The following is a 17,057-nucleotide window of genomic DNA, read 5'->3' as shown; positions in this document are numbered from 1 at the left end:
GGGTATGTGGGATGCTTATAAGAATATCTTCCAACATCTTTTCTAAAAGCTATTTAAAGTAATCTCATTTATCCTTTGTGTATTAAAAAAGAATGAGTGGATGGGTTAGAAAGCAAACAAAGAATGCTCATGCTCATGCTCATGCTCAAAGAACACATTATACAAATGAGGGGACCGGTGGTGTGTGTCCTAGGGCCACCCATCAAAGGGACTCCAATGCTCATCTTTTTGGCTATCACCCAGATTAAAAAATAAGCAAATATGAGCTGTAGATACCTGTGAGTCTACCTAGGGTTTAGGCATGTCAGCTATCTAGGCAGTCAGTTACAGGCTCCAGGTTTCCAAAAAACCCTTACTCCCAAGGTCTTAAGAGGAAATACAGGAGATTATATTCTTACCCATTTCCATTTCTGTCAATGTTGTGCCGTTTTGATGATATAAAAAGCTTTTATTCCATTCCAACTTTTTATCCCATTAAGAAAGCGTGCAGCGACCAATGTGACGGGTTGCAGTGCTGCCTAAACTAGGGTTTCTATGAGATGGGTTGCTGTTGCTGTTACTGTTCTTGTGGGGCAGAGGCGAGCGGCAGGGGGAATATTAAGGGATAACAAAGAAAAACAGCAGCGCTGGCAGGCAGGGCGGGCACTTTCAAAAGAGAAACTAGGGTTTGAGAAAATGGGTAAACGACCCAGATGGCGAGGAGGAGAGGAATGTGTCGCGTGAGGTGAGACAAACACCCATGTACGGAGGGGCCATGATTCTGACCTGCGTGTACAGTGGGTCCTACGCATTTCAATGCCAGGACCTCGACTCCCCGGCAGGCACGGCTGGGTCCCGCTTGCCCCTCGCACGCCATCATTCAATTCCTTATGCGCATCATGAATCATGGATCGATCATCCCCACGGTCCAGCGGTTCCAAGGTAGAGGTTTTAGGGTTTGGATTTTGATCCAAAACCCTAGCTTCAAAACCCTAGGGGGCCCTGGAAGAGATGAGGGGTAATGGGCATGGGCATGGTGATGGTAAAAGTAGAGCGGGCATGATGACGATTGAGGTCGCTGTCGTGGGGGTTGACGTAGCCGGCGGGCGGGGTGGGTGGTGAATTGTCGGGATGTCGGCCAAAGCAATGAAAGTGTTGTTGTTGTTAACTAGTGCGCACCTCTTTCAAGTTTCTTGGCACTTTCATCTGCATCTTCCTTTTCTTGCTGCAATATATTTGTCACGCCTTATCATTCGGACAACAAGAACTCGGGAAGACTGAAAAAAACTGATTTTTTTTTTGTTGTGCGTTGTGTTTATGGTTTTTGGGATTCTAGGTCGAAGACGGAGAAGCTTGAGAAGATCAAAGGGAAATCTGCAAAATGCTGTCGGGAGTAGGATCCAGTCGGTCTAATGGGTCCAACGTCACGGTTTCGACTCTCTCCCAGGCCAATACTGGGCTCACGGAGCATGACTACATTGGTCTCTCGGAGGTTTCTTCCTCCTCTTCGGACTATGTTCAGGAACAAGGTAATGTGGAGAGCTTGGAAGAAGCGGAGCTTAATTTGGGTCTTAGCCTGTCCTACAAAAAAGCTAACAATAGTAATACAAATGCAGCCATGACTGGCAAGGGCTTTGTTTGTGAGAATGAATATCAGAGGTCTAGTTCTGACAATCCAGGAGAGTTTTACAGAGGAGGATTTAAACAGTGGGTTACTCCCAAGGAGAGAGTGTGGCCAGGTGCAAGGATTCTGACTGCACAGGATCTGCAGGCTCTTACTCCTTCGATGGGGGAAGCTGCAACACCTGGTTATGCTGCCTTCCCGGACTCAAACAAGCCGATCGTCACTCCTGCTGGAAGCAAGAGGGCATCTAACGAGTCCCCTTCTGCAAGTCCCAGGTTTGTAAAAGAAACATTCAATTTATTTAATTTTTCTATCAGATTTCTTCACGTACCTATAAAAATGTAATGTTTTGCTAAAGAGTTCCTTTTGATCAAGACACATAATGTCGTGGAAAGGGGCCATTAAAATTTTCTGCTCATCTGTAGCGTACATATCCTCGTTTTGATAATGTGAAGTCTGATATAATTTACGAATATTGATGGTCTAAATTGTTGCTAGAAACCCTTGATTGCAATGATGCAGAGTTCTTTTGGAGTTTTTCCCCTTAAATTGGTGAAAAGTGACAGCAGTAACGTTTCGATTTCCTGGTGCGAGGCTTCTCTTGGAATTTTTTTTTTCAATAGAATCAGACACTATTAATTACTCTATTGTCTCGTTGGTGCACAATTCCGTCAAATTCATAGTCTACAACTTTCGGCTTTTTTGGAAATATCTCGATTTTGTTTTCCTAATTTTACTATGTCAGTCTAAACTTACATTAGGAAAAAAAAGGCATTTTGGGTTTACTGTAATACTGAAAATATCATCAAAAAAACGTTTACCAGGATCTTTCCTGTTACATATAATTAAACTTTGCATACTTAGTGTAAGGGTTTCCGAGATAAATGAGAATATTCTAATTATTGTGAATAAGATACCAATATTAGAAATTAAAATCCACCATGCAGTTTGAGAGTTTTAGGATAAATCCAATAAAATGAGTTTGATCTTGACGATCTGAAAATTGGTTATGGAAATCTGTTTTAAAAAATTAAAATTTAGAAACTCTCATAACTTGATAGTTTTGGGAGATCAGAATTTCAAGTGAAAGCTCGTGTGGAGATATCTGGTCTCCAGCAAATACATGCTCTTGCGAGACCTTTTCTTTAAATCTTTGTGAATTCTATTTTCGGTAATTAATGGGGATTTTCCGATTTAGAATTATAACAGAAACTAGAATTTTGAATTACCCAACGAGAAATCTAGTTTGCAAAAAATAGTAAAATATTACCCAAAATACTGAGATTTCTGTCTTTACAAATGAAATTTGCATTTGCCTTGTTTTTTATTTGTATAGGGCGAATCAGGATTTTTTACCCAAAACCCACTTGCAAGGTAGATTTTTGTAACAGACTCACCAGAGAAATTTATTTTTCCTTTTAACACTCATAGTGAGATTGTATGTTTGTAGAAGAAATAGATCCTTGTAAGATTTTTCCTCTGTTACCAAATTGGCCAAAGCCTATGTGTATTTGGCATAGTTGAAAATCTCGGACTCGCCTCGGACTCAGCAAACCAAAAATTTGGACTCGGATTCGGACTTGTGAAAGACTCGGCAAGGACTCGGCAAAAAGAAAAACCATAGTTTTAAAAAAAAACATAAAGAAATTAATGCATTTAGAGAGCATAAGAGCCATAATTGAGACATTACACATGTCACATACTCATAGTTTCAAACTTTCAACTCTAAAATATATAATACCAAGATTTCTTCAATGCTAATTATGTTGTTATATGGAGCCTAATCAGACTCAGGAGGTTAAATTTTCCCTATTTCCATCGGCTTAGTTTCCCCCTATATTTTTCGACGGGGTTTGGGGGCAGCGCCCCCAAGTTGGGGTCAAGGGGCAGTGCCCCGCGAGGCCAAAAATACTTTTATTATTTTATAAAGGTGTCAGGTGTTATTTTTCTTTTATTTTTCACTCCTTCAGTTATGCCAAATGAAGGCAAATTTTTTTTAAAAAAACTCAATTTTAAAGCTTGCATGACTTTTTTTCTGGGTCACGCGAGTCCATCTGAAAGACTCGCGAGTCCATGCAAAAGACTCGCGAGTCTTTCAGATGGACTCGCCTCGCGAGTCCTTGGCGAGTCGACTCGTGGCTCCCATGGACTCGCGAGTCCGTGGTGAGTCCAGGAGTTTTAAAACTATGGTATTTGGTTCCAGGAGTTTTAAAACTATGGTATTTGGTTATGTTTTATTTTTTTTTATGGAATCAGAATTGGAGTTGGGTTGAATTAGTGTGTGGATTCATCCAGGGCATGGTTTTTTGTGCACATTCATTTCGAATTGCTAATGAGCATGCCTGGGCCATTCCAGCTATGTTGAGGCAATTCCAGGGCAATTCCAGCGATGGGTGACAAGTTCAATACATCTTGTTTGACTTTTGACTGTCAAAATTGTATCCTAGTCACTTGCATTTTGTTTGACAACTAATGGAAGTCACTTGCATTTTGTTTGACAACTAATGGAAGGAAAGGAAACTCTTCTTTTGTTTGATGTGTAACAGAAAGAACACCGTGTTTTGTTTGATGAGTAAGCAGCCTGTCAGAGCAAACATTGCCACAAATTTGCTCTTAATTCTGTAGCCATTTTCACTTTTTGAGGAGTAAATAGCTAGCATATGCTTTTATTGTGAGTGATTGAGGGGCTGCCTGTGGTTCTTCTAATCTACCTATGTTATCTGATTTCAATGATGATGAGGATGTTAATCTTGATGAAGACCTGTATGACATTGATTACTGATTGTAATATTTGAATATTGAACAATGAATATCTATTTTAGAGCATTTGAGTTTGACAAAGTGATATTGAATTACTATACTGTATTTCAAATTGTAATATTTATAGTAATTTTGTTAAGCATATGAATGATATGTGGTATTCTGAACCTAGTTCCCGTTTTCATGCTACAAATATGTATGTATTTATGAAATTTATTTTATTATTGTACGGGCATACTCAGAATGTACCTGGTTCCCCAAATTTTTAATGCTGTACTGGCATTCATATGCAGTGTACCTGTATTCAATTCTGACATGGCAACTTCAATCTTTTTAGTTACTAATTTGGACATTTACAATTTTTTTTTTCCTACTATTTCAAAATGCTCGTGGCCTTAATTTCTTATCTATTTTGTTATTCTATGAATTTTTTTCAGAGAGCAAGCAGTAGGGTGGCCACCAGTAGGGTCATTCAGGAGAAGCAAACTTCCTACTCAGCCTAGGCCTACAGGTGATGACCAGGAGGAATGTGTCCAACAACCAAGCAAATCTTTCCCAAACCAGGGGAGCTCACTGTATGTCAAGGTCAACATGGATGGTGTGCCAATTGGTAGGAAAGTGGATCTCAATGCTCACGATGGTTATGAAAGTCTTGCTTTGGCTTTGGAGGACATGTTCCAACGGCCTACAAATGGTAAAAGTCAGTACCTGTCTATTTCATTGTGTGTTTTTTAATAACTTTCAATAAAGTTTCTAGGCCTTACATCCTGGGTTTTATTTCTTGTTTTTAGTCCAAAATTCTGGGCAGATTCCTATGCAAAAAGCACGCACTGTGACCAATGAACATAAGCGCCCAAGATTCTTGGACAGTTCTTCAGACTTTGTATTGACCTATGAAGATAAGGAAGGAGATTGGATGCTTGTTGGTGATGTGCCATGGAGGTAAGCCGTGAATTCTTGACTTTTAACCTCCTTTAAAACATATTGGTGAGGAGGATACCTCTCAAAGTGAACAGAGAAATTAATTCTTCTCTAGTTTTGCTGCTCAATTCATTCATGATGTTGTCAATTTTCCTTTTTCCCTCTGAAACTTAAATAAATTGAAGAATATTAACTGAAAGATTTATTTTACGTTCGGTGGCTTCTATGTGTGTACTGCTGCGGATATGACATTCCAGGAACTGATAATATTCTAGTGCTTGTGGTCAAGATTCAAGATTGATTCTCTGATACCTGTAGTCTCTATTATTTTTTTCAGGATGTTTGTTAACACCATCAAAAGGCTAAGGATTATGAAGACATCTGATGCCAATGGTCTAGGCAAGTTGAATTACCTAATACTTAGTGCTGGTTGCTTGAAATACATTCTATTTCTAATATGTTCCCATGATTGATCATTTCCCTTTTGATTGCAGGTCCAAGATGCTCTGAAAAGATAAATCGGCAGAAAAGCAAGCCCATTTGAGACTATACATGCAAAAATACCAGGAAAATATTATACGTGTTTTAAATTTGCTATACTGTGGTGGATACTCCCGGCTTTCATATCTTTAGTCTCTCATAGTGATTTTTTTGAGCAAATCCAGCTTTCTGACCTAACAACATAATGTATGATTTTGTTCACGCAATGTGATATATATTACCAACACATATACCTGTATCAATCTTAGTATGTTAAAGCGGTTGAGGAATACCTCTTATTCAGTTTTGGTTTTCTATTGGAAGACTGGTCCAGGCCTCAGAGATGCCACTAAACCTCAAAATATGCGTCTGGATATGGGGAAGGTTCAAGATGTATGATGAGACTTAAGCTAGCAGTATTGATTTCCATGTGGCTTTCTCTTCATCTGTACAGTAATTTTTTATAAGATGCAAACTTGATATATGTTTATGTTTATGTTGAAAATGTCAATCAAATTGTACATTCAATGATGTAGAGAGACATTCTGGTGGCTTTAAAACTTTTGGTTGGAGTGATTTAATTAGAATTTTAATTTATAGAGATGTATCAAAAGAAGTGAGCTTGTTTGATATACACCATGCAAGTGTAAATTGATCTGAATTTTGGTTGATCTTAAGAGCAAGGCATAAAATTTTTCAGTTTTATAATCATTACTTAGCAGTGATTTGCTGTCCCATTTTCTCGATTGAATTTATTATCACATAACAAATTGACTACAGTTGCCAATTTTCCAAGAACCTGCAATATGACAATTAGTTAAATTAGATTTGAAATAAAGAGAATATGATGAATAGAATATTTTGTGATTAAGGGAGGACTCAGTAAGATGAGCACCCTAATTTCACGTCTCAAAATTTTATGTCAATTTCAAATCACTCCCAATTTTTTACAGCAGCTACTTGGCAAGCTCCCTACATATAACTAAGGTTTCCAGGTCCAAATTATCAAATATGATGATCAACATGCTTTTTGTTGAGGTTACCAAAAGGCTCCCAAAAAATTATAGGTTGGTAGTAGGTGCACTCAGTCATGTCTTATTAGTGTACTGATGTGACATTCCACGATTTGTTGCATTTTAGACATAAGTAATACATTTCATGCAATTATGGCTCATGCTAAATTATGACTCTGGATAGACACTAACAACTTTAAAGTCAACTATAGTCCTATATCGTTAATAATATTCTACATTAAATCAACAAATACTATTTCAACTATTGAGACGTGCTCAGTGATTTGTTGCATTTTAGATATAAGGAACATATTTCATTCAATTATGGCTCATGATAAATTATGACCGGTGATAGACGCTAACAACTTTAAAGTCAACTATAGTCCTATATTGTTAATAATATTCGACACTAAATCAACAAATACTATTTCAACTATTGAGACATGCTCAATGACTGGACCTTTTCCCTAATTTATGGACTTCAGTGTCATTTTTTACATTTCCAAAGAAATTAGATGGCACAATATTTCAAAACTTGACACTATTTAGAGGAGAGGACCCAATAATTGAGCACAACTTTGTGCTTCTCAAAATCAGTTCAAGTTTTTTACAGCAGTTTTCTTGGCAATTTCTTTCTTATAACTAAAGTGATAGGGTTCACTTTCAATTTTTTTTAACTGTAGTTCACTTGGCAAGTCTCTTGCTTATAACTAAGGTTTTAGGACCACATCATCAAATATGATGACACATAAGTATGCTTTTTCTTAAAGTGTTAAAAAAGGTCCCAAAAAAGTGAGACCAATACTTGTGCATTAAGTCATGTTTTATTGGTGTGCTGATGTGGCACCACATGATTTGTTGCTTTTTAGTTGTAAGGAATACATTTCATTCAATTATGGATGGTCATCATCAACACTAACAACTTTAAAGTCATAACTATTGATACAATATAGTAAAAAATATTAAACATTAAATCAATAAATAATATAAAAGTTAAATAAAAAGGATCCAAATAAATAAAACAGAAACAAATTATTTTAAAATAGTCAATTTTGAATGTGAAAGGGCTGTTGTACGTCATAAAATACTCTGTAAGTAAATATTTGCAAAAACCATTGCATATGAATAACAGGTTGCAAAGACTCCTGCCTAAAATTGCATGGCTGATTTGTTAGAATTAAATGGCCAATAGGTTACTACTTAGAGCCGTGTTGCGTTTGATTTTTATTCTGATAATAGGAAGGAGATATACCAGAGGAGGTGTTGCATAGAGTATAATAAGTGTTGCAAGGCAACTGAGTCCCTTCCTAAAGCTGCATGGCTGCTCTGTTAGAACTAAATGTCTGATTTTGCTGGCTACAACCGAACATAATCTACTTCTGCTGTGCTGCCTGCCTTGTATTGCTTTGATTTGATTACGGGAAGGAGTTTACCAGAGAAGCTGTTGAATAAAGAAGCAAGGGGTATTCATCATTAAGATAGCAAGAGAATATGAACGAGGCCAAAGCTCCCATGCTTTTTAATGATAAATAATAAATTGTTGGAATCCATGGATCCTCGAGATTATTTAATTATTGCCTTATTTTGACAACCTCAAGGAAAACAACTACACAAAAACAGCTACACTTCGAATCATTGGATTTTTCATTATAGATATAAAATATCTAAATTATAACAGATAAATCGAGCATTTGTTTTTTAACAAAAAAAAATATATATATGGAATTTGATGGCCACTCCTACCTGTCATATGAATTTTTTATGACGGTTTGACCATTTCAATGTCTTTTATTTGATGTTTTAAGAAAAATATTAGTTGTCAATTATTTTTTAATTTATGAATAATTTTATGAAGATATTTTGAAAAATGCATGCACTTAATTTTTTATATAAACAATTTTATTGATAAATAAAAAGAAAGTACATAATTGTATGAGCTACAAAGAGTATACTTTAAGCTTTAACTATGAGTAAGCAGAGGATTGAAGCTACATTGAAGCTACATAAAATGCAGATGCACTTAAATGAAAATCCTTGTGTAAAATCGAGATGCCCCTATCCTTGTGTAAAATCGAGATGCCCCTGTTTCTTGGAAAGAAATTAAGATCCTTGTGTAAAAACTTAAAAAAAAATGAAAAGCCTTGTGTAAAATGGAGATGAACATGTTTTTTTTTTAGGAAAGAAATGAAGATCTTTGTTCTTTTATTATTCATTTCAAATATGGATATCTTATATAGATAAAAAAGGATAAAAAACTAAAAAAAAACGATAAATTAGTAAGTTTATAAATTCATACCCAAAAATCTTGTTTACAATTATATTATATTTGAAAAGATTCTAAATTAATATATATTTATTGTAAACATTATACAATCATTTATATTACATTTCAATATTAAATGATAATCCCTTAATAACTACCAAATTACTTATAATAAATATAAAAAACAAGTTTCTAAATTCATATAAGAAAATAGAAACTATTCTAAAAATTCATATTAAAATATTATAAAATTAGAAACAACTATATCAATCCATATCTAAATATTTTGAATAAATTTGATATGAGATTAATTATAATATCATATAATATATATTACCTATTATAATTTTTTACGGTTTATTAATAATTTGAAGTGTCATCTATACGGTTAGAAAAAAATAGCATGTCAATGTATACGGTCTATTAATTTTTTAAGTTGTCAGGTACAAAAGTGAAAAAATGACCATTTAGAACAGATAATCGAACATTTGTTTTTTTAATAAAAAAAAATACTTTAATATAAAAATATTGTGATTAGAGTTTTCTTTTAACTTCCACCATATTAGGCAGATGTCAATGATTTGAAATCAAAACCATCATCGACAAATTCAGTGTCTAGTCTGTCAAAGTCGGAATGATAGATGATTATTATTATTGCATCTAATCTTGATGGTTTTTGGTTATCTTTAAGCCAATAGGCTTTTAGTGGGGGCTTTTGTCCGCTGAAGTGTAAGACTGTCTGGCCGTTGAGTTTTCGGTGGTCGGCTTTTTTCCCGCGGGCGGTGGTGATGTGTTGGCGGCGAGCTTCGTGGGTCCACACGCGACGACCGTACTCCCTCTTGCCTCCGTCGGTTGGCACGAATCCCGAACTACCGATTTGTTTGTTGATTTGCCCTCTGTCGGTGGGCATGAATCGCGAGGTCGTTGTCATCGCTTCGACAAAGGTATACTTGTCGCCTAACCCTAATTGCTTTTTCGTTGTCTTCATTCTGTGAATTATTTTGCTCTGCAAGTTATCATGTTGTTAGGTTTAACTGTGAACTTTGATCTCCTTGGATTTTACTGTTGACTTGTTAAGGTTTTGCCGTGAAGTCTGTTACTTGTAAGGTAAATTGTTTGCATTTTTTTTGTTTGATTATTGTTTATTTTTAACAGAATGTGTGGGACTTGATATTTTCTCTGTCATTCCATTTTGTTTGCAGGTTATGAGTGCTTGCCATCTCCAAAAGAAACCTATACTCATCGCGTAACCCTAATTGCTTTTCGTTGTAGCCAACTTTGTTACTCTGCAAGGTATGTTTTCTTGTTTGTCTGCAAACTAATCTTCTTTCTGTTTTAATGGGTTTAGTTTTGACATATTTTAGGTTTATTGTTTTCCTCTCATTGGATACCCTTAATTTGCAGGGTTATTGCGTATTGTTATGGTTTTCTATGATTTGCCACTTTGTTGCCGTGAAGCCTTTTACTCTGCAAGGTAAATGCCTTTGTGTTTTATTGTTTTTGTGTCATTAGATTTTGTTTTCATGTTATGTAGCTTTTTGGTGCCTATAGATTTTAAGGTGTTTTTTTGTGGGTGTTCCCTAATGCCATTAATTTGTAGGGTTATTGCTGTGATTTGTCACTTTGTTGCCGTGAAGCCTTTTACTTTGCAAGGTAAATACCTTTGTGTTTAATTAGTGTTCAATTTTTTATTTTCTTGCTTTTCGTTGCCGTCAACTCTATTACTCTGCAAGGTATGTTTTCTTGTTTGCCTACAAAGTAAACTTCTTTCTGTTTTAATGGGTTTACTTTTGCCATATTTAGGTTTATTATTTTCCTGTCATTGGATATTCTTTGCAGCTGGCGAGTACTTATAAATTTTAAGCTATTTTTTTGTGGGTGTTCCCTAATGTCATTAATTTGCAGGGTTATTGCGTATTGGTAGGCTTTTCTGTGATTTGCCACTTTGTTGCCGTGAAGCCTTTTACTCTGCAAGGTAAATGCCTTTGTGTTTTATTAGTGTTCGATTTTTTATTTCCTCCAAAGTGAGGTGGTTCTTTTAGAATTCGCTTTCATTTTTAGGTGTTTCAGGTTTGATGTTTTCCTGTCATTGCCTTTTGTTTGTAGGTTGGGAGTGTTTTTTAGGTTTTAGGGTTCTGTTTGGGTTGATCTCCAACACTGTAATGCCACTGCTCTGCACGATTCCGATGTTGTGCTAGGCTTATCTGTTATCCGTTATACTTTGCAAGGTAAGCTTCTTTTCAAAGCTTCAAAGGTAAGCAAATTTTTTATTTCTAAATTGTGCATTTAGAATCCTTTCTGAATTTTTCATAGGGTTTATGTTGTGCAGAATATGTGGAATTTATTTGAACTTAGTATTTGTTGTATTTTCCGAGAATGATTGATATTCTTTAGCAAAGAGATTTACGGTTTATCATGCATGGTTGGTATTGAATTTGTGATTAGAAAGATAGTTATAAAGGGCACATACCTTTAGATTAATGACATTAGATTGTTGGATGTCCACCACCACCAAACCCTAAAATGTAAAAGCACTGGCAATTTGGAAATTTTAATGAGGAATATTATAAACAAAATTTATCAACTAATTATAAACAAATTTATAGTGAAGCATATGAGGTCCATGGTCATTAGCCATGTTACCCAGATAATATATACTCGAACCATTAGATAATTTATTGATATGTTTGAGATATTTTAAATCTGTTGTTTTCTTGTCATTGGATTTTCTTAGCAGGTTGGTAGTGCTTATAATTTTAAGGGTCCAATTTGGGTTGATTTCCAGCATTTTACTGCTATCCATCTAGAGGATTCTGACAATGTGGTAGGTTTTTCTATTATCTGTTATCCTCTCCAAGGAATCCTTATTTTGAATGAATCCATTCTGAAATTTTATAGCCTTTATAGTTTTTCTCAAATTGCGAGCATTACAATTGTAGCTAGGAAATTGGAAATCATCAAAGCAATATCAATATTAGTCATAGCTCAATCACGAAAGCTCAAATGCAATGATCAATCCTAATTACATCCAATAGAGCTATGAAAACAAGATATTCAAGATTGAAAACTTAAGCAAACCAAATGCAGACTTGAATGTCTCCTTCATGTGGCTCCATTGTCCTTCTTTCTTCTTCAAATAGCTTTGTTTGTGGATCTCACCTACAAGTGCATACACATGAGATGAAAGCAAGTAGACAAGATAGAAGCGCAAGAATACTCGAAGCGTGATTGACTCGACAAAGTGATTCGAAAAAGTGATTCAAAAAAGTGATTAGTTGGGATTGAAGAAAATCATCCAATTTATAGACAAATTGGAGAAAAGATCAAATTAGCATGAAGAGATTCAAATGGAAATTGCAAATCAAGAATGTCAATTATGACAAATCATGACAAATTTGCACTTTCTATGCAAAATTGATTGATTGATAATTCATGACAAGATTATGACAAATTTCTATGTCAAAATTGATTGATTGTCAATTATGACAAATTATGACAAATTTCTATGTCAAAATTGATTGATTGTCAATTATGACAAATTATGACAAATTGAAATGTCATTCCCATGAAATTAGGAGAAAAATAGGAAGAAATTGAATTAGAAATTAGGAAAATTAGAAAAAGAAGAAATTAGGAATTAGGGAAATTAGAAAAATGAGGAAATTAGGAATTTAGTGAAATAATTAATAATTTTTCATTTATTAATTAATTCGCAAAGAGGGAATTTAGAAATTGATGAAAAATTAGGAAATTAGGAATTAGGAGAAATTAGGTAAATCAATTAATAATTTGTCATTTATTAATTAATTCACAAAAGAGGAATAATTAGTTAGCCAATTAAATTAAACATTTAATTGTGACACGAAGACCTAGGATAAATAAATAAATTATTCAACCTAGAGGGAGAAATGACAAACAGGGTTAAATGAATAAAATCATGAAACCCTAAAAGATAAATTAGAAATGCAAGGACGACAATTAGGTCTTGATGTAGGATTGATTTGATCATGATTCTGATTAACGACATGACCAATGCTGACAAACGATTTGATTGATAAATGTACCAATTGACGAGGGACAATGACTAATTGATCCAAGTTGAGAAAGACGACGATCGATGACAAATCGATCGCAAAATGACAAAATTGACAAGAAGACAAGGATCGATGACAAAATAGATCACAAGACGACAAGATTGATGATCAAAAGACAAGAATCGATGACAAATCGATCGCATGATGACAAGATTGATAAGAGGACAAAACCCTAATTAGGATTGATGATGTCCAAAATGATGACAAATGAATATGCACATAGATGTGACAGGATAAGATTGACCAAAATCACGACTGAAAATTGTTATCGACAAGACCAAATTCGAAAGCGAGACAATTGAAGAATGCAGAAGAAGGACTTGATGCTCGCAAATGATAAAGACCAAGTGCATGACATAGGAGAAATGTTAATGCGATGCAAAAACCCTAAAAGAAGGCAATACACAAATGTTAAAGTACGATTCCGCAAGCGTTGACCATTTTTAGGTGTCTACATTTTGCCCCTCTTTGAGACAATGCAATTTTAAGCGTTGTTTCAAAGAACAATAATGAAAATGCCCCAAACACTGAAGAATGACATATGCATGCCCCCTCGAGGAATTGGCCGGAAACATCCAGAAAAAGAGGCCAATTGATCGATAAGATTGATAGAACATGATAGGAGCAAACAGACTGACAATCGGAGACTGGATGCACAAAGGAAAAGCAATTAAAGATGCAAAAGACCGTGACCAACATAAGATGGAGAGGGTGCACATCCATCTATGCACTGACAAAGATCTATAAATGAGACAAAGAGAGTGAAAATTGCTCATTGGCACTAGCCAAAGAGGAGAATTTGTTGCTTTGGAAAAGGACACGTGCAGAGAGATGGTGAACATTGCAAGGGTAGATCACCTCGGAGAACGTGTATGCACGTACAGATGATCAGACGACGCGGGAGCAGCGACATGTATCTCAAAAACCCATGTTTTCAATTTTATGAATTTGACTGGCTTGCGGGACATTGCAGGGCCCACAGGGAATGCAGAAACTGACTTCTGCGCTTGTGTAGGGCGAATCCTGCACTTGTGTAGGGTCTTCTGTGCTTGTGTAGGGGGACACAGGCGCAGGTTGTGTTACACAGGCACATGAGTGAGCACACAGGTGCAGTTGTGCATTGGCAACCCTAGTTTGGTCAAAATTGGCATGCGAATGATCCCGAAAAGGGGGATAAGAATAGGATAGGTCAAAAGAGATTAGAAACACCCCGATTTGTGGATGAAATGAGGAAATGCAACCCGTAGGAGCAAACCCTAAAATTGACAAAATGTGCCCCAATTGTGATGCAGAGTCGACAGTATCCATTGATCATGCGGGAGAACCGACCAGACTGCTTCATGTTACGACATAGACTCAGGAGCACGAACATAGATACATTAGCAGGACTTGGGATATACTATATCACATTCATGCCCAAGATTAGGGCAAACACAGGACTGCTTACTGCATTGGCAGAGCGATGGCATTCAGAGACTTCCTCATTCCATCTGGTGACTGGAGAGGCGACAGTGACACTGGAGGATGTATGGCATATCCTCCGCATTCTGATTCATGGAGTGATGGTAGAGTATGACCCAGTGACAGGGAGAGATGCGTTGTGTAGATTATTTGAGTGCGACGCAGATGATCTGGATATCGTAGAGAGGGAGATCGGCTGGGAGACCATGGCATCAGAGTATGATCGACGATATGTGGTGATAGCAGTGGTGATAGCATGCCTACTAGCAAGGGACAGACGAGGACATGGATTCTCGATTGGATGGGGAAGAGTGCTAGAGCGGATGGCGACAGAGGGGACGGTGTACGCATGGGGACCATGTGTATTGGCTATGCTGTATTTTCAGTTGCATCAGATAGCATATCAGGGAGTGCAGACTTTGAGCTATGGAGTCACACTGTTACAGGTATGGGCATTTGAGCACATAGCCATATGTCGATCGATTGCAGAGAGACAGGTATTACCACATCGACCATATGTGTACTGCTATGGTGGAGCACCGAGACAGGGTCCGTTTGGATACATATTGTATTGGCGACACGAGCTAGACAGACTGAGAGAGTTCACATGGAGGCCATATCGTGATTGCCCTGGATGGTCAGATGATAGTGATGAGCTACCGTATTGTAGACAGGAGAGGTACCTAATTGGGCGACCATTGAATCGCCAGAGAGTGATTGAGATGTACCTGCCAGAGAGAGTCAGACGACAGTTTGGAGAGAGGTAGGATGTACCCAGGAGGATTGCACACTTTGCCCGATCTCACAAAGAGACGAGTCAGTGGGGGAGTATGATTCAGCCACACATAGCATATGCTGACTTCACACAGCTACAACAGAGACAGTGGGATTGGAGATCAGATGTGGAGGACGCCGGGATGATAGAGGAGTATGAGAGATGGTTTGCACGACGATGGCTAGTGCCATTGACAGATCCTGATATTCCGGTACTGAGGAGACATGAGGACTTCCCACTCACAGAAGAGGAGGAGGGAGATGATGAGGACGAGGAGGATGAGGGTGGTGAGGAGGATGAGGGGGATGAAGAGGACGAAGATGAGGACGGGGATGACGAGGATGAGCCAGATTCAGGCAAGCATGAGGCATTGCAGGATATACCCATAAAGCCGGAGACAGCTAGCATAGAGGAGATGGAGATGTGCAGGGCTACCATAGCGAGTCAGCATGATCACATTGCGACATTAGAGAGACATAATGCCATCTTGAGGATAGAGCATGACCAGTTCAGAGCGGAGATAGCTAGATTGATAGTGGCTCGAGATACAACAATAGCTCAGGCACAGCGAGTCACTGAGTATATTGGGTCGATTAGGGATGCCAGTGCACGGGAGATGGCATAGATGTTGGTAGAGACCGAAGAGGAGATACACCATTGGAGGACACTATATGAGAGTGCAGTCCCACCAGAGCAGAGAGCAGTGTCATATCAGGCACGATCGAGGACAGAGAGCAGGGCACGCTCTCGAAGGTCATTGAGCAACATGGGGGTGAGTGGACCTAGGAGACCACCACAGCCAGGACCAGGAGGGACATCATCCTTGAGACATGGCAGGGATGAGGAGGATAGAGGGAGCACCTAGTGACAGAGGCACATGCTCCTTAGGACAGAGATAGATGTAGTTTGACATTATGTAGTCAGCCTGCGGGCCATACTTAGGATAGACAGTCCAATTTTTGTACTCTGATATTATTCGGATATATGATATGATATGCATCGATATGATGGGATGCAATGTGTTATGACGTATGTTATTTTCCATGTATGGATGACTTATGCACTGTTGATGTATTATTGTGGAACATGTATGGATGTATTTTTTATGTGTTTTTGATGCATTTATAATATGAAATGGATACAATGCTTGATGTGATGTTTGATGTAATGCAAATGTACTAACCAATGAATGCAGGATGCAGCATATGTGTTTGGGAAAATTGGAGCACTAGACCGAACTGACTATTCGAACTGATGGAAGAAATGTTAGTAAGAAAAAAATGAAACAGAGGATAGTTAGAGACGAAGAAAAACTTGCTTTCAGTAATGCACTTTGTAGGCGAGAACCTTTATTTTAATGTAGCAAAATGGATGCGTAACATCATGGCATTGAAGGCCAGAGCTGAAATGCAACCCTTTTTGCAAAAGACAGACACATCACAGACAAACAACAATCACAACAAAAAAGAAAGAGACCATGAACCATCCCGACCACTCTAAATCACTTAGTGACATCATCGAGCAACATAGGAACATGATCGAAGCCAAAGATAAATCAGTAAAAAGATAAGATGCACAAATTCCAACAAGTCAAACAAACATCTTGATCTTCATTGTCAAAAGTTGAAAGTGCTGATAGGACGATCATGCTGTCTGGTTTCAGGGAATGTGGTACCCCGTCTAAGAC

General features: G+C 37.3%; 1 protein-coding gene across 3 annotated transcripts; it reads left to right on the top strand.

Moving 5' to 3' along the window:
* The first annotated feature begins 320 nt into the window (after nucleotides 1-320).
* LOC131066500 (auxin-responsive protein IAA13) lies at nucleotides 321-6,295 on the top strand. Of its 3 annotated transcripts, none has more exons than XM_058001269.2 (5): nucleotides 321-1,878; nucleotides 4,801-5,063; nucleotides 5,155-5,305; nucleotides 5,622-5,683; nucleotides 5,779-6,295. In XM_058001269.2, exons 1-5 carry the CDS (start codon nucleotides 1,361-1,363, stop codon nucleotides 5,826-5,828), a joined length of 1,044 nt encoding a protein of 347 aa, XP_057857252.1. In that variant the 5' UTR covers nucleotides 321-1,360; the 3' UTR covers nucleotides 5,829-6,295. The 3 variants fall into 3 exon arrangements, with proteins under 3 accessions (XP_057857252.1, XP_057857254.1, XP_057857253.1); XM_058001270.2 differs by having other exon boundaries at nucleotides 408-1,878; nucleotides 4,801-5,057; XM_058001271.2 differs by lacking the exons at nucleotides 5,622-5,683; nucleotides 5,779-6,295 and having other exon boundaries at nucleotides 361-1,878; nucleotides 5,155-5,309.
* The last annotated feature ends 10,762 nt before the right edge of the window (nucleotides 6,296-17,057 follow it).

This window comes from Cryptomeria japonica, chromosome 8 (genome assembly GCF_030272615.1).
Source record: "Cryptomeria japonica chromosome 8, Sugi_1.0, whole genome shotgun sequence".
NCBI classification, from domain to species: Eukaryota; Viridiplantae; Streptophyta; class Pinopsida; order Cupressales; family Cupressaceae; genus Cryptomeria; species Cryptomeria japonica.
Note: the sequence above shows the minus strand (reverse complement) of the source record. Positions and strands in the feature narration are given on the sequence as shown.